General features: G+C 37.4%; 1 protein-coding gene across 2 annotated transcripts in view; it reads left to right on the forward strand.

Moving 5' to 3' along the window:
- Nucleotides 1–24,236, forward strand: part of TCERG1L (transcription elongation regulator 1 like) — a 225,551-nt gene that overhangs the window by 183,698 nt on the left and 17,617 nt on the right. For both annotated transcript variants that reach the window (XM_054033548.1, XM_054033547.1), the window contains exons 7-9: nt 243–331; nt 7,344–7,498; nt 16,021–16,090. In XM_054033548.1, the coding sequence (XP_053889523.1) occupies nt 243–331; nt 7,344–7,498; nt 16,021–16,090 (314 nt within the window). The remainder of the gene's footprint in view (nt 1–242; nt 332–7,343; nt 7,499–16,020; nt 16,091–24,236) is intronic.

Consider the following 24,236-nt stretch of genomic DNA (forward strand, 5'->3'; position numbering starts at 1 on the left):
TATATGGAAGACTTTTTATCTCTCAAGCTTTGCATGCATAACATTCCAAATAGGGTAGTGTTTATATTCTTTCCAATCTAACCTAGCTGGTTTAGAGGTAGATGGTTGTCCATATGGTCTCCAGTGGTATAATGATGATTTAATAATCCACCTCCAGTTTAAACAGAGTTGTTTGTATAATAGTAGCACTCCTGAGCATCAGTTTCACTTGCTGACTAATTTTTGTGTCTTTCTGTGTCAAGGATCATCCTTTGAAACTAGTAAATGAAGATGATAGCATTTCAAATGGCAACAAGCCTGTGGCATCTACTCCTGTACCAGGATCACCATGGTAAGTATATTCAGGATGAATAATAATAAATCATCAATATCATTGTTATTGCCAAACATATATTAATGGTCTGTGTCTTTATGAGTGCATAGCAGCAACAGTAAAACAATTCTGGATGTTTAACAATATTGCACTATTTTCTTTTACAAAGTGGCATTGTAGATTTACATCACTATTCATATAGTTACACAAAATGATAGGACATAGCCACATGTACAGTCTAAGACAGCTATCAGCATTTATAAGAACGGTTGAGTGTGCACCTGATACCAACTCAAGCTAAGAATCAATTCTTATCTGCAGAATGTAATGATTGTGTTTTGTTGATAGTTCATATCACTAGCTTGAGCTCTGATCTTATCGGATCTCACAAATAAGGAGGGTCAGCTCTGCTTAGTACTTGAATGACCTGAAAAGAAAACTTTGGTACTGCAAGAAATGCTATTGATTATTTAGGGCCTGATCGTCGTCCTCTCCCAGTGACTTCAGTGGGAATTGAGGAAACTCATTGTCTTACAGGTTTGTAATAGATCTCAGGTGATATTTATGAGTAAGTTGTGTCCTGTGAGCTTGTTTTTCTGTCCAAATCCCAATTCAGCTCTGTGGTCTCAACTGGACAAAGATAATTCTTTACTTTCTGTCCTGAACTGTTGGTTGGTGTGTGTGTGTATGTGTGTGTAAGTGTGTTTCTTTTCTTTACCCCAGACATGGCCACATTTTAGTGGCAGAGGAAGTGATCCCTGTTGTTTTTCTTCAGTTTGTAGAGATTTGTGGGATCTCTGGATAAAAGGTCCTATGTAAATATCTATAATTATGATTTATTATTATATTGTGTCTTCTTGCAGGTCAACATGATATACATGCAGCATAAGGTCATCATTAATTATGACCTATGTTTAAGATATGTGATAACCACTCCTCTTCATGACATCTGCTAATGGTGAAAATGGTGATACCTAGGGAACTGTAACCATTTAAACCCAACAGTATCATAAGCCATTTATAGCATATCTTAGCGATCCATTCTTGTATAGTAGAGTCTGTAATCAACTGGAAACCTGCAAAAGGAATTCACAGCATTCCATCATCTTTAGCAGCTTGTGTTGAATGGTGAAAGGGCCATTCAGCACATCAGTTGAAATTGCACATTTCTTTGGTCCTGATTTGTGATATCCTTACTTACCTTAATTTTCTAATAGTGCCATTGATTTCAGAGTATTTGATGAGCAAGACATTACTCAAAGTGAGTAATGGTATCACAATCTGGTCCTTTTTATTAGGTCCCACAATGACTAGCCCTATTACTGACAGTTGTCCCCTGCTTGATGTGGAATACCCAACATGCACCATGCTGATGTCCTCAGATCCACCATGAATCACACTGGAACATGGAGCATGCCTGTGTGGGGCGTCTATATAATTTACACCCTTTGGGATATAAAATAGTTCTTTAAGAACAGGTTTACAAAGCCATGCCAAATAGCTAAATACATTAACAAATTCAACAATAGCCTGGAATTTACCTCAACCCCTCTCCACCTATAGGTTGGCTCCATGCTTCCGCAGGATTCCATGGTTGATGTAACATCACTAGGTGTATGCTGGGGTGTCATACTGGAGAAACCTGAGTGGGGCTGGAGGTTGTGCCACTTAAAACAAACCAAAAGGTGAGTTTTCAATTGTTAATGTGCTACCAGCCCATCTTAGCCTTGTAGGGCATTCAGCACATAGTGCCAAAGGTAATGGAATGTAGCTAATTCTGAGCCCCATCCTTCACTTCTTATTCAGGCAAAACAGTTGCAAAATAGAGTGAAGCCCTCCTTTGGCTGGTCACCTGAAAAGAAGAAAAGTAAGCCACTTGTTGTGCTTTGTAAAAGCATTGATGTACATGTGTTGTAATGTGGATATTTAAAATCCATTGAGTCCCATTAATATGTTTTACATACAATGTGTTGTATTTAAAACTATTTTAAATAAATATAGTTCCTCCAAATATCCAGTGAAATTGACCAATTTTACAACATAAAATAAATATTTTACTTTGATTTTAAATATATGTATAATACCTTTCATAGAATGAATAACAAATAAATGTGAAGCATATTATTTGAAGTTAACATTATAGTGAATAAGAGCAGTTTGTGCTTCTTGGAGCTGTTGTTGCAGGCAATCTGTAAACAGACTCAGGCAGAAAACACAGCATTGGTTTACATGTGACTCACGTTTGGAAGTTTATACACCTCACAACTATAAGGGCTAGAAATTTAGGCCCAAATTCACCAGTCCACTCTGGGTGCTTTGCACTGCTTGGGCAACTAAATTTAGTTGGCGAGTTAAGCTGGGCTTACACTAATTTTTTGTCATCAAAGTGACTTGAAAGAGATGCAGCACATTGTGTATGCACAAATCTTTTAATGAAAGCTTTAGGTTCTGATGTAGAATTCTGTTTCAAGTGCTGCTGAATTCTGTGGAAAATTCAGCAATGATGGAATCACAGAAAAGAGAGGATATGTCTTGTGTCTGCAAAAACAGCAGTTCAAATTGTAACTATTCACGCCTGTCTTCCTTTGTCTTCAGACAGTTAGTAATTACAAATAGCTATGAGAGCTATGAACTTGTTTCATCAGTCCCAGTGGGATGTTAATCATGAAGCCTAACAATAACAATTTAAAGGACAACATTAACTATTTCAGTGATGCATTATAACTGAAACAGCCCACTAATTTACTTACCCATAGATACCACATTTAGTCAGAGATGGAAAACTACTGCTTAGTCACTTTATGCATCCCCTGGGGCCACTTGTTTCCCTATACTATATTTATGCTTCCAATGGTTTGTCCGGTCTATTTGTAAAGGTCCCAAGAAGTTAAGCTTCCTTCACCTCTCGCAATGGATGACTTTTCCACAGCCTAACAGAATCTTCATCATTAGGAATTTTTGCCTAATTTTTTCAGCCAGAATTTTCCCTTCCTTAATTTCATTCCATAACTCCTAGGGAGAATTTCCAATCTGAATGGGATTCTCCATGGGACAAGGACAGAAGAAAAGGTTAGCTACTAAGGCCCCAATCCTACAAAGACACATGCTTAACTTCATGCACTGAGTAAATCCATTGATTTCATAACGACAATGGACAGTGCATAAAGTTCATGAAGTGTTTTCAGGGCCTGAAATGGAAGAGAAGCAGGGAGAGAGTGAGAGAGCTTCAAGGGCTAGGGACAGGAGAAAGGGGCAACAGTCAGTGGAGGTACAAGAGGCCATTGGAGAAAGAGCAAGATGAAGAGGGGAGAGGCAAAGGGAAGGGACCGCTTCCACTCTTTTCTTCTCCTCAGTTTGATTGACCTCTGATGGTATCAAAAAGACTGGGGTTACAGTGGACGAGAAGCTGGATATGAGTCAACAGTGTGCTCTTGTTGCCAAGAAGACTAATGGCATTTTGGGCTGTGTAAGTAGGAACATTGCCAGCAGATCGAGGGGCGTGATCATTCCCCTCTATTTGGCATTGGTGAGGCCTCATCTGGAGTACTGAGCCCAGTTTTGGGCCCCACACTACAAGAAGGATGTGGAAAAATTGGAAAAAGTCCAGCGGAGGGCAACAAAAATGATTTGGGGTCTGGAGCACATGATTTATGAGGAGCGGCTGAGGGAACTGGGATTATTTACTCTGCAGAAGAGAAGAATGAGGGGGGATTTGATAGCTGCTTTCAACTACTTGAAAAGGGGTTCCAAAGAGGATGGATCTAGACTGTTCTCAGTGGTACCGGATGATAGAACAAGGAGTAAAGGTCTCAAGTTGCAGTGGGGGAGGTTTAGGTTGGATATTAGGAAAAACTTTTTCACTAGGAGGGTGGTGAAGAACTGGAATGGGTTACCTAGGGAGGTGATGGAATCTCCTTCCTTAGAGGTTTTTAAGGTCAGGCTTGACAAAGCCCTGGCTTGGATGATTTAGTTGGGGATTAGGTACTGCTTTGAGCAGGGGGTTGGACTAGATGACCTCCTGAGGTCACTTTTAACCCTGTGATTCTATGAATCTGTGATTTTATGGCACATGTGAGGCAACTTGGGCACCCAACTATTGTTTATTGCTCAGAGGAGATCATATATTAATGAGACCAGAACACTAATGTCTGACTAAAAGATATCAGCGAATTTAAGGACTTCAGCTCTCATAAACATTTCCTGGCCTCCACCTGATGAAATAAATTCCCATAAAAAGGAGAGATTAGAGCAGGGCAACAATTAGCCAGATTTGTTTATATGACTAAACAGTTCTCAGAAATATTAGTTAACCCTGCCTAACTACCATGTAAATACAGTATATGTTATATTAAGGTTATTTTCTTACATATTTAAATGTCATTATTTTAATTAAAGAACATAGCATCATCTGCACTTTCAGTTTGTGATCTGTGACTGAAACCAAATACCATATTTTCCCTTTTGGATAATGAAATTTTTATTATGCCAAAGAGGTACAGGTGATATGTAATGTGGGGGAAGGGGGTACTAATTTTAAATTAAATGTCAAATTGGGTTAGTTATGGAAAAATGAAAAGGCTTCATGAGGGACCTGCCATTTGGATCCATTTTTACAGCTCTCTAGAGATGCTTACTTGGTCTTTCAATCAGGTGTGGAAATGTGCCATTTCCATTTTAGCAATCACCTTGTTTTTATTAGATAAATGCTGAGACTCCAGATGGCCTAGCAGTACACTTCAAATGACTAATACAGTATCAGCCTCAAATGTGGTCTCCCATCACCCAAAGTGGTAGAAACTGTGTGTGAGATCAGAGACTTTGAACTTGTGCATGGGAGAAGTCACTATTAAATTATTAGAGAGCAGCATCAACAGCTTTTTGAAAATAGCCTTGTTCTCATCTCCTCCTGGCCAGAGATGCTGATGTGCACAATTGGCAGGTGCTGAGACTGTCCTAAATGTGTATGATGGCATGACTGTGACACTCACAGTACACTGGCTTCCTGCTTTTGAAGCACACCATGAGCTCCACATAGTACTCCTACAGGGACAGATTCTGCAAAAGGGCTGAATGAGCTCAATTGCCATTAAAGCTAATTACAATTGAGAGTGCTCAGCATTTTGCGGGAGGCATGCACCATTTGACATTATTGGGCCCATTATCCACAGATTTAGGTAAAGGGAGAAATGTAACCGTATTATTAAATAAATCAGTTAACTGCTAATTACTCCCTTCTTCCCCCTAATGCTTGGCTTCTAAAATGCCTGCCAGTAGGACTGTGATATTTATGGTAGTTTGGTTTCTTGTTCCTAAAGTCTTCCATCAACTCTATCCTGATCTATTGTGAGCCAAAGACTAATGCTTAATGGTACATTTAGAGTTCTTGATCTGATTAACAGTGTCTGTGATAAAACTGAGAACTGTAGCTCTGAGACACAAAATACCAAATGTTGTTTTCACCTAATTATTACCACATAAAAGAATAGGTCAGCCATTCTGGGATGTTATTTTCAAAGCTGAAGTATTTGTATATTATTATAATATGAAAATTATTAAAATATTCATCAGGTCCCCACTATTTTAACTCCAAAGGTACAAGGGATAACTATAACTGAGAATTCAACAGTTTTGTGTTCACTTCCAACTTTGTCTTCTACCTTGGGAATGCACATAATTTACAATGCATTCTTAATTACTTTTATCTTCTTATTTTTACCAATAGAAAACACTTCTTGCCTCTGTTTTCTGCACTATAAAGATATACAGTCTCCCTTTAGACCGCTCCAAAGGTTATATATTTTTTATTAGCAGAACAGGCAATCAATGGTGCTCTCTTACTATTAGTTCACAGAAAACTTCAAATTATCCAATAATAGGACTTAGCATTTATATATCACTTTTTATGTTCTCAGTCTTTTACACAGAACAGGTTTCTTTTTAAGCATGTCTTTTTGATAGCTCTATTCCCCTGTGCCATTGAGAACTGCCAAGTGATGGAGAGCTTGCATTAATAAGATCAGTTCTTGTCAGGTGTTTCTGATTCAAGGAGGTCAGGAGTTGGCCCTTTATATGCGTTTTAAAATGGCATAATGGGTATGTGTTGTATACTACTTTTCTTAAGTATGCACAAAGTACAGGCTTCAGATGCATATATGGTACTATATGTCTGTAAAAACTATACGTTTAATCAAGTGCATCCAGGTTTACTTGAATATCCATCATTGTGATATAATACCGCTTATTAAAATAATATTTTTCCTGCTTTAAAAAGGAAATGTAATGCAAGGAACTAAGTTAATGCAATGCTGAGGCTGACATTTAAATTGAACAAGTCAGGAAATTCTGGTTTGCATAGCAGTCATGGCTTGGGCACATTGCATATTTGGTCCAAAAGCTCAATTAAATCAATGGGTGGGGGGGATGTTTATTGATTTCAGTGGACTTTGGATCAGGCCCTTTCTGTCTTTGTAGCATGGAACCCCTGTAGGGTTTGGCTGGGATCCATAGCCATGGAGGCCTAATGGAATTCTGGCTATTCCTTCTACCTCAGAGGCAGCCACATGAGGTTTCTGTGGCTGCCTTCTACCCAATGGCAACCTCCCTGAATCTATCTTATATGGGTGTTGAGTAGGCACTGACTATGCAAAACAGCTTGAGACCTCTGTGGTTCACCACCTTCACAGATACATTTTGAAAATATGAAATGTAATTCTTTACCATGGCCTCAGTTGTTATAAGCATCATTGTTTTACTTGGGTCCTGTTTTTTGTTTGTTTGTTTTTTTCCCTGGTGGAGAGAGAAAGAGAGAGTGTGTGTGTGCATGTGCCCGCATACTTTTCTGACCACTGATAATGATATTTTATTAGTATGGGGAGAAATTTCCTTAATGCAGGGGCCTTAAGTTGGATAGGAGGGTGAATTTCACCCATGCTGTATAAGACTATGGAGAATATTGAATTAGCCATGAGTTTAATATCTTGTTTCTATGTGTATGTGAGATTATCTAAGCATAGTTTATTAATTAAAATAGGTGTGTAGTCTGGACTGGAGATGACCGAGTCTTCTTCTTCAACCCTACAATGCAGCTGTCAGTATGGGAGAAACCAGTGGATCTAAAGAATCGTGGTGATATTAATAGAATCATTGAAGATCCACCTCATAAACGCAAGCTGGAAACTTCAGCAAGTAACTAAAGCTGTGATTATTTGCATCTATTTAAAATCAAATGCTAAATGAAACTCGATAGTTAAATATATTAAGTGAAAATTATCAGAATGATGATTTTCCTGTTGGATTTTGTGTAAAGTATTTTGTTAAGTGATGCTGCTTACAAAATATTTATTTACACTGAAATTCTAACATTTGTATTGGAGTTCTCTCATTATTAGCAAGGAAGTAAAAATAGGTGGCTTCTTATGTTGAAAGAATCTTTGATTTAAAAAATAACACCTTGGAAGACTTTGTCTTTACCTTTAATGCATTCATATTTCCAAAACATACATTAGGAATGTGTTAGGATAGCATGATTTCTGCAAATGTCTTATTGACCATGCTACCAAAGGCAGTTGTACAGTAATAAAGGATTATTTAACCCAGCTGTAAGAAAATAATCCCAAAAGTAAATCTCTGAGGACTGCTGAAAGGTTTGGCGGACATGTGGGTACCACAATCCAAAAATGGCTTTGCCAATCAACCCTCAAGCACTGTAGATTTCAGAATGACATTCTTGGTGTTGACTGAAGAGAGAACTTGCTTTGCAGTAGTGCATGTTAAGTGTTTCAAATGTATTTTTTTTTAAAGTTCACTTCTTGGAGAACAACGATTTGCCACCTGGTTTGCCATGAAGAAGGTCAATTTGATGAACTAATTTCCCCTGCCCATCTCTATCCCATCCCACACACTTCTTTCAGCTTTCCTGCTCACAGCTCACTCACTATATTTCTAATCTACCACCCCCTACTTAATTGCTCGCTCAGCCCGCAGTGGTGCAGCAATTACTTACATTAGTGGCCGCTTATAGGAGTAGTCCCCACTGAGACAACTCATGTCAGTATTTGCTCAGTAACATGAGCTAGGCCCTCAATCTCCCCCTTTACCAGTTATTTAGCCTTATAAAAGTAAATACTGCTCCCTAAAAACCTGCTTTGCCAGCTGATGCCTGTCTGCCCTGGGCTATTACTGGTTTCCACTCCATTTAGTGTTGCTTCTTGATCTGTGTGATAATTCTTGGCTGCAGCTATTGTGAGGGAGTTGAGCTCAACACAGACCTCAGCTGTTTCCCTCTTCTTCCCTCTCCCCAATGTGGTACTTTGACAGGTGGGTTTTTTTGTTGTTGAAGCGGGGAACCACTAGAAAGATTAAGCCATGCTGTCTGGACATTAGGACTGGGTGAACAACAACTTTTCTGCCCTTGTTAGGAAAAGGTCTACATGCAGATCAATTATTTGATGCACTGTTCATATTTAATTAGCTGATTGCATTGGGTGATCATCACCACCAGCACGTATGGATTGAATAATGTATTTTGTAGTATAGTTACACTTACAAAGTTCCTTTAATCCATGTCTCATCTGAAGAGGTGAGGTTTTTACTCACGAAAGCTTATGCCCAAATAAATCTGTTAGTCTTTAAGGTGCCACCAGACTCCTTGTTGTTTTAGTGGTGAGGTTCGTGAAGAAGAAAAGTAAACAAAAATTATTTTTGAAAATCGAATATATTGTAACTAAACAAAAACAATCCCCACATTTCCCATGAAGGTACATCAAGTGAGATTTATTTTTCATCTATGATGAAAGTAAAAAACACAGTCAATTTTAAAGTGCATAATGTATATTGTTGATCCACAAACAATTCCCAACGGGCTACTCCTAAATAGGAGTTGTGAGGATGAACTGAGGATATGAAAGGGTGTTCTTGCAAGTTGATATGAGTAAATGATAGTCAGGACCTTGCTGTAAATGTTTGATAGAAAAAATTCCATAGACTGTTACTATAGGGGATGCGTTAGTCTTTAAGGTGCCACTGGACTCCTCATTGTTACTGTAGGGGATATATTTATATATCACTTAACATCATTTAAGAGATGAATTTCTTGCCTTTGCAGGTATAAATTCAATTTTAAAAGAGACTTGGAACAAAATCAAAGCTTTCTTCATGTGAAGCAGATAACTTTCTGATAAACACAGTGACCAAAGGCTCCAAGACCAAATCTTCTGAAGTTCTGGTTCAGAAGCACAATGCAACATAAGTTTTGTTTAGCAATAGCAATAAAAGTGTAGGGCATTCTGGAGGATTAATTAATGACTGGGTAGGTAGAAATGATAACCCAAGACAAAACTGAGGGCCATTATTCATAGCCTATCATTAATCCTCAAAACATCTTTGTGCCAATGCCATTGTTGGTCTGTGTTATTTAAGAAATTCCTTTTCTGTTGTGTGTCCTATTCTTTACATGCTATTGTGTGTGTGTCACATTATGCCTTGACTATTGTGTCAGGTTATTCTGGTGAATTATAGCTGGATTTTCATTGTTGCTAATAATTTGCAGCTTCCATTGATATAAATGGGATTTGTATGAGTATTTCAGAAAATCAGCTTATACTGAGTATATTAGCTGATGAGGTCAAATAAATTATTTGCAGCATACCCATTAGCTGAAAATCTTGAGTAAATAAATCAACCAAATAAGCTACACGTTTGTGAGATAGTTGCCAAATGTACTTAGTTTAGTTGCTGTTGTTGAGTTTAATTAAAATTTTTAAATCAAAGGCACACAAAAATGTGAGCAAGCATAATTATTTTCAGAGTATCATAGGTTATCAGCACATCACTGAACTAAAAGATCAAGTGCATTTGTAATTCAGGAATGACATTTAGGCATTTATCAATTATTCCACCTTTGTTAAAATTAGTTCTTATAGAGATTTATGAAGGTGTCATGATTCTTTACTAATGGGTTCATACTGGGCCATTTCTCTCAATCCAAAGGTGGGGAAAATTTCTGTTGTCTTTGAAATCTATGGGAGGAGTTGGAGTAAGAGTGGAATAAGGAATGTATGATTTAATACAATATACTCAGCTGCTTAGAGATTGAAGACCTCATTTTCCACTCCTCAGTACCAGCTTTACACTAGTGCAACTCAGTTGTCTTGAATGGAGTTACACCAGCATCACACCTCTGTAACATAATGGAGAATCTGGAATTATATCAATTTAGGTACTGTCAGGATCCTGGGCGAAGGTAAGCAAGGTTAGTGGCAGGAGCTTGGGTTTCCAGAATTGAAGCCAAGGATCAGAGCCAGTATCAGGGTCAAGAGTCAAGCTGAGGATCAAGCCATAGTCAGAATGAGGAATCAGGCTAAAGGTCAGTATCAGGTATTGGGATTTGACAGATCAATCAGGAGTTATAATCTAACTCAGAGCTGACACCACTACCAAGAGTTCAAAAACAGAGAGTCAGGGCAGGCAGCTAGCTAGATAGGGATCCACATTGTTGCCTAAATGCTTCTTGGTACTTCCTCTGGGTTTATATCAGGACAATGAGCCAATCAGGGATTGCTAAGACCACTGTCAGTCAGACCACTGAAGGCTAAACTTCCCATGGTGTTGAACCTCTGGATTGTGGGTCAAGGAAGTGACTAGGTTTCAGCTGGGTAACAATGTGGGGCTGTTGTTTGCCTGGTAGTCCTGCAGACATGTGTTCAACTCCTACTGATCTTTACAGGCACGTACGAATCATTAACAGCAAAGCTCATGGCCAATTTATAGACTTTAACTTTCTCAGATCAGATGACACATATAAGAGGGCATATCCTTGACCTGTCATTTCTTGTAAGTAAGAGTCTCTGCTGTAACTCATTTTGACCATAGCACTATTTTGTTGGCACTGTGTATCATTACTCCACTGTATCATATTGTGATCAGATACCAACCATGATATCCCTTTCTCTTTTCAAAGATTTTTGAGGATTTTTGTCATCTTATTTCTATAGGCAATGACATTTTCAGCCTGCCTGACTCTCTGTTTCTGAACTCCATATATTGGAACGGTGTGTTCAGAAACATGTGTCTACTTCAGTTTGTGTATCCAAAGTCATAAAACAACCCAGATCATTAGAATATGTAAATGCACTAGAAAAAATTATCACCCAGTGGAATGCCAGGAAAGGCTATTGAGGTTATGAGCAATAATATTTCGCTTTTTGAAAAGAGTGTATTGGATACAAGGCAGTATGAGGCATCTACTATTTGGTCTAAAATTCTGATATGAATAAAATCAAACTTTTTCATGGATGAAATTGTCCCAATATCCCTTCTTTCTTGTTCATTCCTACCTTTAAAAAACTAAACAAGTCTTACAGGTCCCATACACCAGGACAAAAGCAATACCACCATAAATGTCCATCTAATGTCCATGTCCACCCCATACTAATCATCTGAGTAGTCCAGTGGTTGCCTGAAAGGGAGCAGTTGACTAAAAGTCCCACAGACTAATGAGGCAAGGTTAAGTTATTACCAACTTATTATTGAAACATGTACTTTTAAAAAGTTGGTTGGAATGAAACCTACACCAGGGATTCAGTAGAGTTGTAGTCATTGTCCTCTCACACAGAACAGCCTACAGAGGTGGAAACTGAAGAATGGAACTTGGCACATATAGGAAACCAAGAAAAGAAAACTATGGCCTCAGGCCAATGCCTTCCCTCACCCCCCATTTGTTTCCAGCCAAAGGCTGTGCTCTTGGCTTACTCCTTCTCATTCAGCCACTAGCAAGACAGATTGAAACCATATAGATAGAACTAGATATAAGAATTCTTGTCACAGAAAAAACACTCCAGGCAGTTTGGGATGAGAGGAGGACCCAAATCGAAGTATTTTTCAATCTCTTTTGACAACACCGCCTGTGGTGCCCCATAATATGGAAATTAGGCTTTGGGATTTTTTTAGCTGAATAGAAGGCAGTTTTTATGCACACAGAACTGTTTTCTGTTCCATATTTAGCTCTCATATTTGGACAGGAGCCATATTCAAAACCAGATATGAATTGATCCACCCTCTTTCCTCAAGAATTCAGAAAGAAATTTGGTTTGATTAATATTCAAGCAAAAAATATTAGTACAAGTCTATTAAATAGATGTGTAAAACATTGTCTCACACCAGTGGAATATATTTATTAAGTTTACTTATAAATTAAATTATTTTTATAAAATAATGAGTGATGTTTTCTTTGTTGTCATGGAATCCTTAACCAACTTAACACTAGTGATGTGGTGATATTTTTTCAGTGTTGCAAAGAATTAATGAACTAGTTAGAATTAAGCTTGACAGTCCATCAGATTTAGTGTAGCACTCCTTCCTAATACTATACAGAGTGATTATAATCAAGTTATATTGTTTCTCAAGTTATAAATCCCTTATTAGATGTTTTTTTCCTCTGGTCCCTCATCTCCCAAGAAGATGATTCTGCAGTTGGGCCCAATAGTAATACAATATTTGATTTTTATCTTTTTGTGGGAGACCTTGGATAGTTTCTGTCTTGTGTTGCAGAGTTTGCCACTTAAAATTTGCATAGGTGGTGTTTACTTTAAACATTTTGGGACAGATTTTGCACCACTTACTCAAGCAAGTAGTCCCATTGCAGTTAACAGGATAACTCGAGTAAGACAAGCAGGACGATAGGAGAGTTTGAGATGAGGCTATGCATCAGAAACAGAACATAAAAATACTGATACATTCTAATTCGATTTCAGCTTTTTTTCTTTCTAAAATGCATACAGTAACATAAAAATGACTATTCTGGGTGAGACCAATGGTCCATCCAACCCAGTATCCTGTCTTCTCTCTTATATGCCCCCTCACCTCAATTGTCTCTTTTCCAAGCTGAACGGTCATCTTTTTAATCTCTCCTCATATGGAAGCGGTTTCATACCTTAATCATTTTTGTTGCCCTTCTCTGTACCTTTTCCATTTCTAATATACATTTTTTGAGATAGGGCAACGAGAACTGCACACAGTATTAAAGGTGGATTTATATATGGCATTATGGTATTTACTGCCTTAATAGCGATCCCTTCCCTAATGGTTCCTAATATTCTGTTCGTTTTTTTGACTACTGCTATGTTTCTTAGATTTACAGTTTATATATCTGTTTCATAGCAATGATTAACAGGGCGATGGCTTTCTTTAGAGAACTAGATGGGGCCTTATAACTGTTTTTCAGTCAAGCAACCTTCAGTTGCTTCAGAACTTCGCATATTCATTGGAATGTCATTGATCAATATTTTTCCTGGCCCTATTCAGATGTAGAGTGGAATAATCTTACTACTTCAGACAGGACTCGTATTATTTCTACGTGCTTTCCCTACATTCTTTATTCAAGAAACATGGTCTCACTGTTGAGATTAATAACATTTGCAGTATGTATCTTCTAGTCAACTCTGAGAGGGCTATCTATGGTGTGATAAAGTGTTTTGTAGATATTCAGTATAAGATGTTTGCTAACATGTTGAAGCTTAACTCAGATAAGAGACAATTGATTTTTATTTGGCATTGATGCCTGCTGAGCATGGCTTTTTTTTACTAGAGGTGCCATTTTGTAGAAATAGGATTGTGCTTGCCCAATCAGCCCTGAACCTCAGGTCATTTTTAACTTGAATTCTCTTTGAAAGCAACATCAAGTACGCTGTTAAAAGATTACATAGTACTCTCTTAGGAATTTATTAAAGTTAAGATCACTGCTGTCTCAGCAGGATGAATAGCTCCTGATTAATGGCTTTAAAATAGCAAGACTGTATTATTTTACTCTATCTTCTGAGTCCCTACATTGTTTTCTATGTAGGCTTCTCTACAGAAGAATTTAGCAGCTATTGATAACTATCTTCATGCATTGTACAGATACTGAAAACATTACTTAGGTTCATTACCATATATCAAAGTATATTCATAATACTTGTGCTGATGTATTTATAAGTATTATATAGGCCATAGCCTTTTTATTTTAAAGTGCCATTCATTTTTGCTTCCCCTGAATTTACTCTGTAGTCAGCAGAGTTTAAATAATTTTAACCTGGTATATATTTCCTTCTGTTAGGGTCTCTGCTCCTGTCCCTAACCTCCAAATACTGTGATCAGAGTTTTTGAGGCTTTTTATATTACTGTAGTTCTCCCTTATGTTGTAGTTTGGTTTATGTTCTGTTCATTGAAACACAATTAATATTCCTTAAAACAAGGAGACAAAAACAATCAAGGACTAGACTTTGCTCCCTTTGAAGTAAAATGCCAAATTCCAATTGGTCTCAATATAAGGAGGATTTGACCCATAATGTAAATTTAGTATTAAGCACAAATACAAAGGACTTATTGGTTTAAAATAATTTAATAATATATATTGTTAAATATACTTTAAGAAATCATACTAATATTTATATGTTAATTAGTGTAATCTTCAGAGGTAAAATCCTGAGTTTTGCCACTGACTTCAATGGGGCTAGGATTATACTCTAAGGGCTTGCCTACACTACCGCGCAGGGTCGATCTAAGATATGCAACTTCAGCTACGTGAATAGCATATGCTCTCCCATCAACTCTGCTTGCACTTCTCATTCTGGTGGAGTTCCGGAGTTGACGGGAGAGCCGCAGCGGTCAATTTATCGATCTATACTAGATGGGATAAATCGACCCCTGCTGGATCGATCACTGCCCACCGATCTGATGGGTAGTGTAGACAAGTCCTAAGGGTCAATGTATGGCTGTGGATCTGGAAATCTGGATTCAGATCTATTTTTAAAGTCACAAATGAAATTGTGTTTTTTTCATCTCATCATAGTGCTCTGTGTTCATATCATGCAGAATGTCAGGATTGGCAGTCTGCTGCAAAGAGGCTCAGGGTTGGTCTTTCTGTTGTTTAAATATACTAGGAGCTCAGCACATATAGGATGATATTTTTCCAGTAAACTGCTTAAAACTCCAAAAATCAACCTAGGCATTGAGTGGTAGTAAATTCTGGTAGCCAGTGCATTTGAATTCAGAGCACTGTTACGTTGGAGATTGTAATTTGTATGTGGAAAAAACAATGAAGTACTTGAAATTGTAAAAATAGATGTCCTCTCAATAACCTTCACATTCATTATGAATTACAATCTCATCTCAAAGCCCTCTTTGGGAGAGTATCCAGGCCAAAGTAGGTTTTGGTATATTATGAGTTTGAGAGTCCACAATATCTACTTAACTTTGCTTCCATACCCACACAGCGTGTCAGATTTAACAAGAAAGCAGCATTATGCTTCAGTAAAATGGGAATGAAAAATAGGAAAAAGGAAGCAGTTGTGATCGAAATGAGCATTCTCAAATCATTCACCCTGTCAGGATTGAAATAACAATGTAACATAAACATCTTTGTGGTTATATTTTTCAGTTTATCAGGCAAATATGATATTTAAAAAATCACAAATTTACAGTGAGAAGCCCTTAAAGGGCAAAAATAAAAAAAAGTGTCATTTTTTTGGTATTTATCACTCTGTTTTGATGAGCTCACCTATGAGGATTTTATAAAGTATCTTCTAAAGTTAAAAAAAAATCATTGCAGAAATAAGCCAATATTATGAGTAAGTATCAGAACAAAAGGACAAGTGAAGGGGGATGTCTAAGACTTTTGTTCTCATGTAGATAGTAACTGTCTAATAATTCCAATTTTATGCATTTCTTTTTAGCAGATAAAAGTGATAGTTCTTGTCCAGAGGAAGTAAGTGATGACCATAGCACCAAAACCAAGAGAAATAAGTAAGTTTTATTCTTTCTTAATTCATATGTTCTATAGGGAAGCCAAAGTCTACTATGGATATGGCACTAAGAAGAAACTAATTTATACTATCTATATGCATCAATGGTAACAGCAATCCTCAAGATGTCTATTCCTTTGTTGGTACCCCTTGCGCTTCAAAAGAGCCATTTTCCATATATACCATCTATTTGTTTTGTAACTGGAAATTGTTTACATCAGAACAGATAAATGATTCTTTCAAGAAAGATGATTACTGTTAAAAACATTAGATGAAATCCTGAATCAGCTGAAATCAATAGGAGTTTTGCCATTGAATTCCATGGGGCCAGGATTTCACTCAATAAGTCAAATTTTCTGCTGGTTTAACTGGGCAAAACTCCATCAAAGCTGTACCTGTTTAACCAGCAGAGAATTTGGTCACTAAATTATATTTCAAGATGTTTCTGCTAAGTGTTGTTGGATTTGCCCCTCATTATGAGTCTTCATCCAATATTCTTTTGCACACGTCACACCAGAATAAGACAAAAATACTTCCTTGCAAAAAAATAAAAAAGGAAATAAATGCATTCTGGAGGATGGTTAGTGAGGAATTATTTCTTACCCCAAACAATAGTTATTTTCAACAATGCTGGCTCTATATAAGATGACATAAGGATTTCCTGCATAATAGAGTCTGTATAGATGTCAACTGATATGCTTTGAGCAAATTTTGAACAGTGGAGACAAAGTATTTCTAAATTTCCAAGATGGACATTGTGGGGCTAATTATCTTCCCATTTATGCTGCTTTTCTAGCACTGTAGTTTTATTGACTTCATTGGAGTTCCTCTTGATTATACCTGCCCTTATAGAGGTCAGTGTCAGTTTTGCTTCTTCAATAGGTCATAGTTTCATCCTATTGGTGTAAGATGGGTTTTTTAAAAGACAGGGTGGGAAAGTGTTAAAACCTCTGACTGTTAATATGCTCGAACTAAAAGTTCCAGGAACTCCTGACACAGACTGTTCTTCTTTAGTAATCTCAAGAAAACCATATTTATTCCATTCCTGTGTGTTGATAATATAAAATTTGCTACCCAGAATGTCATGAGGTCAAACAGTGACTCCTCCGCTGCCTACTTGTGAATAGAGATTATTTGTCCCATGTTGGTTGGATTTCCATTACTTATTCATCTTTTAAAAGGTGACTCTTTTATGGTTTCTTATCTTCTTTACATTCAAAAGGGCACTGTCAAAATTGAGAGACCCCAAATTTGACCTACCTTTTTGTCTATATTTTCCTTGCAAAGTCCATGAAATACATATTTTTGTTTAAAAAAATACATAAATGTCATTCAGGTTGAAGCAGTCAAATGCAGCCCTGGTGGGCCCAGGCATCTGAATTGTCGCACAGCCCTCCGCAGCCAATGCACTAGGGCAGCGTGTCTGCACCACTTGCATAAATATAGCTCCTTTGGCTTACCTCCTCCATCACAGCTCTCAAGGTGCAGCCAGTACAGAGACCACTTCCACAGCAAACACAGAGTGAGCAAGGACCAGGGAAGCTCCAGTGTGATGAATAATTACTGTAGAGTGCTTTATATTGGCTATCCACACCACAAATGAATTTTACCTGTACTGCATTGTACATAAAGGATGGCAAGTTATCTTTTTTTTTTCTTTACTCTGATTGTAATTTGATTCACTAGCAACAGAGACTGCTATCAGGAGTAAATTTACATAGCAGTAGAAGTCAAAATAGCACCTAGTAAAAGTGCATTACATACTGTCTATAAAGTACACTGCCTAAATATTGAATTTTGAGTTTGATAGCAAGATTTTCTCACTCTTGCCTGAAACAATATATTGCTCAAGTGTAACAAATAGCGCAATTTTTATCATATTTGAAATTTGTGACAAGATATCTTAAAAGACACCGAGAGGCCCACAATTAAATCTACCTTCAAATTTCCTACTTTTTAAAAATAACTGTCCTGATGAGGAATGGTTGCCTTACTCTCACAAAGAGTAAATCAAAGACATTATTTACATATTTCATATAAGTAAACAGAATAATATTTGACTAAAAAATGTAGTAGTCCTTCAAACTTCATTGCTGTGATCTCAATCCCGCAATGATTTGACCTCCCTAATGTGTTGATATTTCAGTAGTCATAGCAAACATGCACAAATTACTATATGGTTTAAGCAGTATTCTTTTGAATTTTACTTTTTTTTCTAGTAACATATAAGGAATTCCTGACATGGTCAAATTATCCTACAGGAAAATCAGTACTTACATGGATTTTTAGAAAGCTAATGTTTCAACAGTTACTTTAAAAACATTTAGTCTAAATATATATTTTAAATATATCAACATTTGGATTGTAGCTGCAAATCTATGACATTAAAAACTAAAGCATTCAAAGAATTTCTAAGAAATAAACTGCAGTTTTTCATAGAATGGAGTTTATCTTCCTTTCTTAGTTCCATTTTTCTCTTTTATATTAGGTTTTTTTAATTAATTAGATACACAGGAGAATGGTGCAGATGACTTTACTGTAGTACTAGTCATTGTTCTGATGTTCTGTGTACCCCACTGATGATAGAAAGCCCATCAAATGTTCCTTCTGTATATTTCTAGTCTCTCCAGATAATTGCTTCAACAAGTAAATTTATGTATCCTCAAGCCGATACCTGATAATTGTTGCTTCTGCAGCAGTAGGAACCACTGAAAAGCCAGCAGCACCTGAAACTGAAATACAACTGCTTAAGTGCATTGGGTTCCCTATGCCAGCATGTTTATGTATACAAGATGTACTGTAGCTGAAATTAGAATTTATTTTAAAATGATGGCACATAGCCTGCCCTATAGTAAGGGATGGGGCAGAAATACCTCACCTCAGAGATAGCATAAGGATGCATTCTCAAGGCGGCAGAATGCCTCCTACAAATTTCTTACTTAGAAGACTGCAGCATATTCTCCATCCCTAACTCCATGAACACCGCCACCTCCACTGGCTTGTGAGTAATGGCAACAGAGTCATGGCTCCACCTCCTCCCTGTTCCCTTTGGGCTGTGTGTGCCATCAGGGTAGTACAGTGGGAGCTGTCCCTGTTCCCTTGAGCACAAGGGCAGGAATTGTGGCTGGCACTCTTTTGGGCTGCTCATAGTATTGGTTGATGGTCTCCCTCCCTCACATTGTGGGCCCACATAAGAGCCAGGTGGAATCTGTATCGATAAAGATATAGTACAGTTATCCCCCCTTTAAAAGTTTGTTGAATATTCTGAAATAGTTAACACTCCTAACTAGCTCTCCTGCCATAATACTGGGGTTATGAATGTCTTCTAGAGATTCTTAGGGGTTGGAGGTCATGACATATATATGCCATTGGAAAGTCCTTCTACCTATATTTGTAGTAAGGCCTCAGATATAAACTGTTATTAGAAGCACTAGGATATTACTGTTCATTATTTCAGATTCTCATTTGTGCTGTTGGAGAAGGGTGGGCCACAGAACAACCATTTGCAGGGTCTAATCCTGGGTCTAGTTCTACATTGGCCCCCAGCCCTTGAATATTTTACAGTAGTCTCTGGGCTTCTCTAAATATACCAGCTAGTTATAAGCCTGTTATGCCACCCAAGAATATCATGATCACAAGAGCCTTTAAGGGTGGGTGATGTTGGAGCCATCTCTACCTTTTTTACCCAATTAAGACTATCCACCTTTTCAGCTGCTTGAGTAGCACAGAGAGTCCAGAATGAAGAGGAAAATTTGGCTCGGTAGTCTTGGTTCTGCCTTTCATATCTGTGTAAGATTATGGCAACTCATTTGGAGATATTGCCATACAGTTGTAAGTGAGAGGATAATTGGGCTCATAAATAGAGCCCCTTCTTGGAACATGTAAGCCCCAGCAGGCATTCCCTACTTGTGGGGTGTGTGGTTGGGGGAGCCCTCCCTTCTTATGCCCCATAGCCCACTGGTTGGAGCTTATACCTGGGATGTGGGAGAATACCCACAGGTTCAAATACCCACTCTGCCTGATTCAGAGCAGGCATTTGAACTCTGGCTCCTACTATCTCCCAAGTGAGTGCCCTAACCAATGTCTTCTGGGGTGAATGTCTCTTCATTTCTCCTGTTGAAACTGTTCCACTTGGTATACAATACTTATTAATTGGAGCAGGAACTTGAACCTGATTCTCCAACAGCCCAAGTGAGTGCCCTAACCACTGGGCTATTAGGGGGAGCACCACTACCACAACAACTTTTTTTTTTTTTTGTGACAGGGGACCTGACTTAGGTGCTTACCTCCAGGAGAAGGTTCATGGATGGCTGAGAGTCCCAAGTGGAGATAGGTGCTTTCCTCTAACTCCCTTTGAGGAGTGGAGTTTATGCCATACTCAGTTCTCCACATTTCCTATGTAGCCTGATCTATAGATTATGTATGAGAGTCCCAAGTTATCACTTTGAGGGTAGACAGGTTCTTGTCCCAATATCAGGCCCAGTATTATTAGAATTATTATACAGTTGGGAACCTCGATGTGCACGGGTGCAACACTCACACTATAGGATCTCTTTTATTTTTACAAATAAATAAGTTATTAATACATTTAGCAAAGTCTCACACACACATTCTAACTCAGTAAGGTAGATATAATACAGAAAGTACATCTGAACATCCATACTCACACCATTCCTTGCAGAACAACTTGAAATGTTAGCCATTATCTTCCTCATCACCATCCCCTTCCTCATCTTCACCAGTGGCCCTGGTTCCTCTGGTCCCTCCCAAAGGCTACACCTCTCTCTCCTACTGCCCACAGGTGGGGATGCCACTTTTATAATATGTTACGCTGACATTACCATGTCTAATACATTTTCAGTGGGGGTTTCTTCCCTATTCCTTATTTGTATTTCCTCCCCTTACAGATGTTAAGGTGTCCTTTTTCTATAGGTTAGTATATTTATGATTTCACCCCATTATCATATATATCAATTCGTTCCCATGGCACTCTTGCAGTTGGATGATCCATCCAAAACCTTCCAGAAGCTGGTGTGTGTTCATGTTTCTGTGGCTGGCTGAATATCATGGACAAAATTCCCTCTTACACTGTACTTCCAGTTCCCCAAAATGTAGGGGTTACCTAAGTTTATTTATGCCAAAATTCATAGGCCTCAAGCCTCATGCTAACTGCTGAAGCTAATGTCTTACAGGATGCAAGACCTTGCAGTACTGCTGACTATAATAAGGCAGAATATAATAGAAAGCAGTGAATATAATAGAGGTAAACTAGCCCACTGGGCTACGCATATTTGCTAGCTCAGGCAGCTCCCCACTCAGTATGCTGGCTTCAGTGATTCCTATTCTTAGGCGCTTAACTTTCCCCATGCATTGTATAGGGAGCTGGACACCTATCTCAGGACTGTGGATTCCATTAGGTGGCATAGCAACTAAAGTTAGTTTTGCCACACTGAGCCTAACTCCGTCCCAGAGTGACTTGCCCAACCTCACACACGAAATCTGGCAGAACAGTTAATTGAACTTGGGAACTCCCAAATACCTTGTGCCCCAACCAATAGAAGGATCAGCGGGTCTGGTGGACCCTTGCATCCCAGTCCATCTGTATGTATGTTATGTACAGCATATCATATAATAGAATAAAATAAAGCACATTTTGTGCATCAGACCCCTTGTAGCTACATGTTGTAGGAAATACCCATTCGATAAATACCTACGTCAAATTTGGTTGAGTGTGATAAACATAAACATAATGGTTTGGAAAACCTGCCCTGTTCCTCACTGAATTTTCAGTTATTTTCCATCATAGAAAGTAAACTTACCTAAATAAATTATGTTATTCCTTTGACATACAATAAATCATTTGATACAAAGAAAGTCTTATTCTAAAGTTAATATCCACTTTCATCAAAGTTAAACCCTAATTCATTATACTTAGAGCACAGCAAGTCAGGTTACTGTGTGTATATATATATATATATATATATATATATATATATATATATATATATATATATGTTAAAGTTTGCTAATCCTTGTATATTTATGTCAGTTGCCTTTCCTGATTTTCACATGGATAGGTCAGGTGCACATTAGTAGAAATGGTTTATACTTCACACTCTAATTCTCTTCCTTTCATTGTTTTTTGCAATGGTAATATATTTTCAATAGCTGGTTTAAGGCCTGATCCACTGAAGTGAATGGAAAGACACCCATTTTACTGCAATAGACTTTGGATCAAGTCTATTTCATATTTCCTTATTTCACATTTCCAGTCCTGAATCTACACTTACATTTCAGTTGTTTTGGATTCAACAAGCTATTGTCTGTAAGAAGCTCTATTACTGTAGTTTAATTTATATTTAAATACAGTTTAATTATTGTACTTAAAGTATGCAGGCCAAATACTTACTCAAGCAACACACTAATTATACTGTATACAAAGGCGGCAAAAATCTTTTTTTTCTACTTAAGAGTCAGATTACTTAGAAGCAGGCATTTATCTGTAATGTCTTCAAATTGCCTATTCTTAATTGCTTAAAAATATGGGGCAATTGTGAGTACATCTACTACATTGTTTCTGTGAGATCGTGTGAAAAATCTTCAGTTCTCATGTGACAGAATGTGCAATGTAATGTGACCTATTCAGTCTCTGGATTACCACATGGCTCCCATTTACTTCAGTAGAAGCTGAAGGCAGCATATGGCTTAATACCTTTATCTGCTTAGAAGATCCAATGCGATTTTTACACTAGATTTTAAAGGCTCTGGGAGTCCAGATTGTAACTCCAAGTGCATGGGTTTAAGATCAGGGTTTTTAAAATACAGACAACCACATTTGCCTACCAAGTTTGCCTTAAGGCTTTGGTCTGCTTTAAAAATTCATCAGCACCATTCATGTCATAGGTTTTAATTGGTCATCTTCAAAACTGAGTCCCATCTGCTATCTTGCTGTATTTGGTCAGAATGTAATCCAAAGAACATATTAAGGTAAATCAGCTGTGATAATTTGGAAAGTGTAGAAATCTAGAAAGATTCATCCCCTATCAGGAGTGACAGCTTTCACTGTGATTCTTGTGCCTATAGAAAATTTGTAATATTCAACTGCAAATCCCAGTACAAATAAGAAACAGAACTCTATGTAAAAAAAATACTTCCTATCTATTTTGAGATTTGTAGGTTTCAAAAACTGTGATAGGAATAGAGTAAAAAGTAAAATAGACTATTTAAATGTGTCTTTTTAACTATGAATTTCCATATTTGATTGCATTCTGTCACTGCTTTTGTTGCTTTTATTGTAGTTTTTGGTTTGAGAATAAATGAAAAATCCATCTGATTTGAAGGATCATTTTCAATTAACCAAACTAAAGGAGAAACAGTCTCTCCTGCTGTCTTAGCTGATTGAGTAGCATTGTGGGTTTCTATCAGTTTCAGTTTGAAAAAGTTCTTTGTGGATACTAGAAATTGGAATGGAAGATTCATGGATCATATTACGAAATATTATGATTTAGGGAAAATGAAAATTGCTAACACAATATAAAAATCACCATAATAATATGAAGAGTAACAATTTGATGCCTTTGAAACTGCTAATGCTATAATACAATTTTAGTATGATTTAAGTAGAATGCAATTATTGATAGAAGAGAGATAATATGCTTGGACTCGTATTGCATTAATGACTGATGTAATTTATTAACTGAAAAGAATATTTTAACTTTTTCCATTTTCAAATTGTGCAAGTTAAAGCACTTTGGATATTATTTCCTCCCTCCCCCACCCGTTGTTCAACAGTTTCAAATTTGGATGCAGAAAGTTAGTTATCTTCAATGAGAACTGCATTGCCTCTGATAATCTTGTCACCTTTATTAAGGTGTCTAAAATGCAAGTGCTTTACTGTAGCATTGAAGTCTGAAAAATTTGGCCAATATTATCACATCTTTTGGTCCTTATTTTTTAAACACAGATCAGGATATTGATAAATAGTAAAGATGGGAATAAGACAAAAAAATTGAGTCTAGATCTATACTTCCACAATTCAATTATGGGTGTTCAAATCCAGTGTGGACCTATCTGCCACTGTAATCCAATTTATTAGTAGAGACCGAAAGTCATTCTATACTCAAGGATGTTCAGTGGTCTTTGTGACA

This window comes from Malaclemys terrapin, chromosome 7 (genome assembly GCF_027887155.1).
Source record: "Malaclemys terrapin pileata isolate rMalTer1 chromosome 7, rMalTer1.hap1, whole genome shotgun sequence".
NCBI classification, from domain to species: domain Eukaryota; kingdom Metazoa; phylum Chordata; order Testudines; family Emydidae; genus Malaclemys; species Malaclemys terrapin.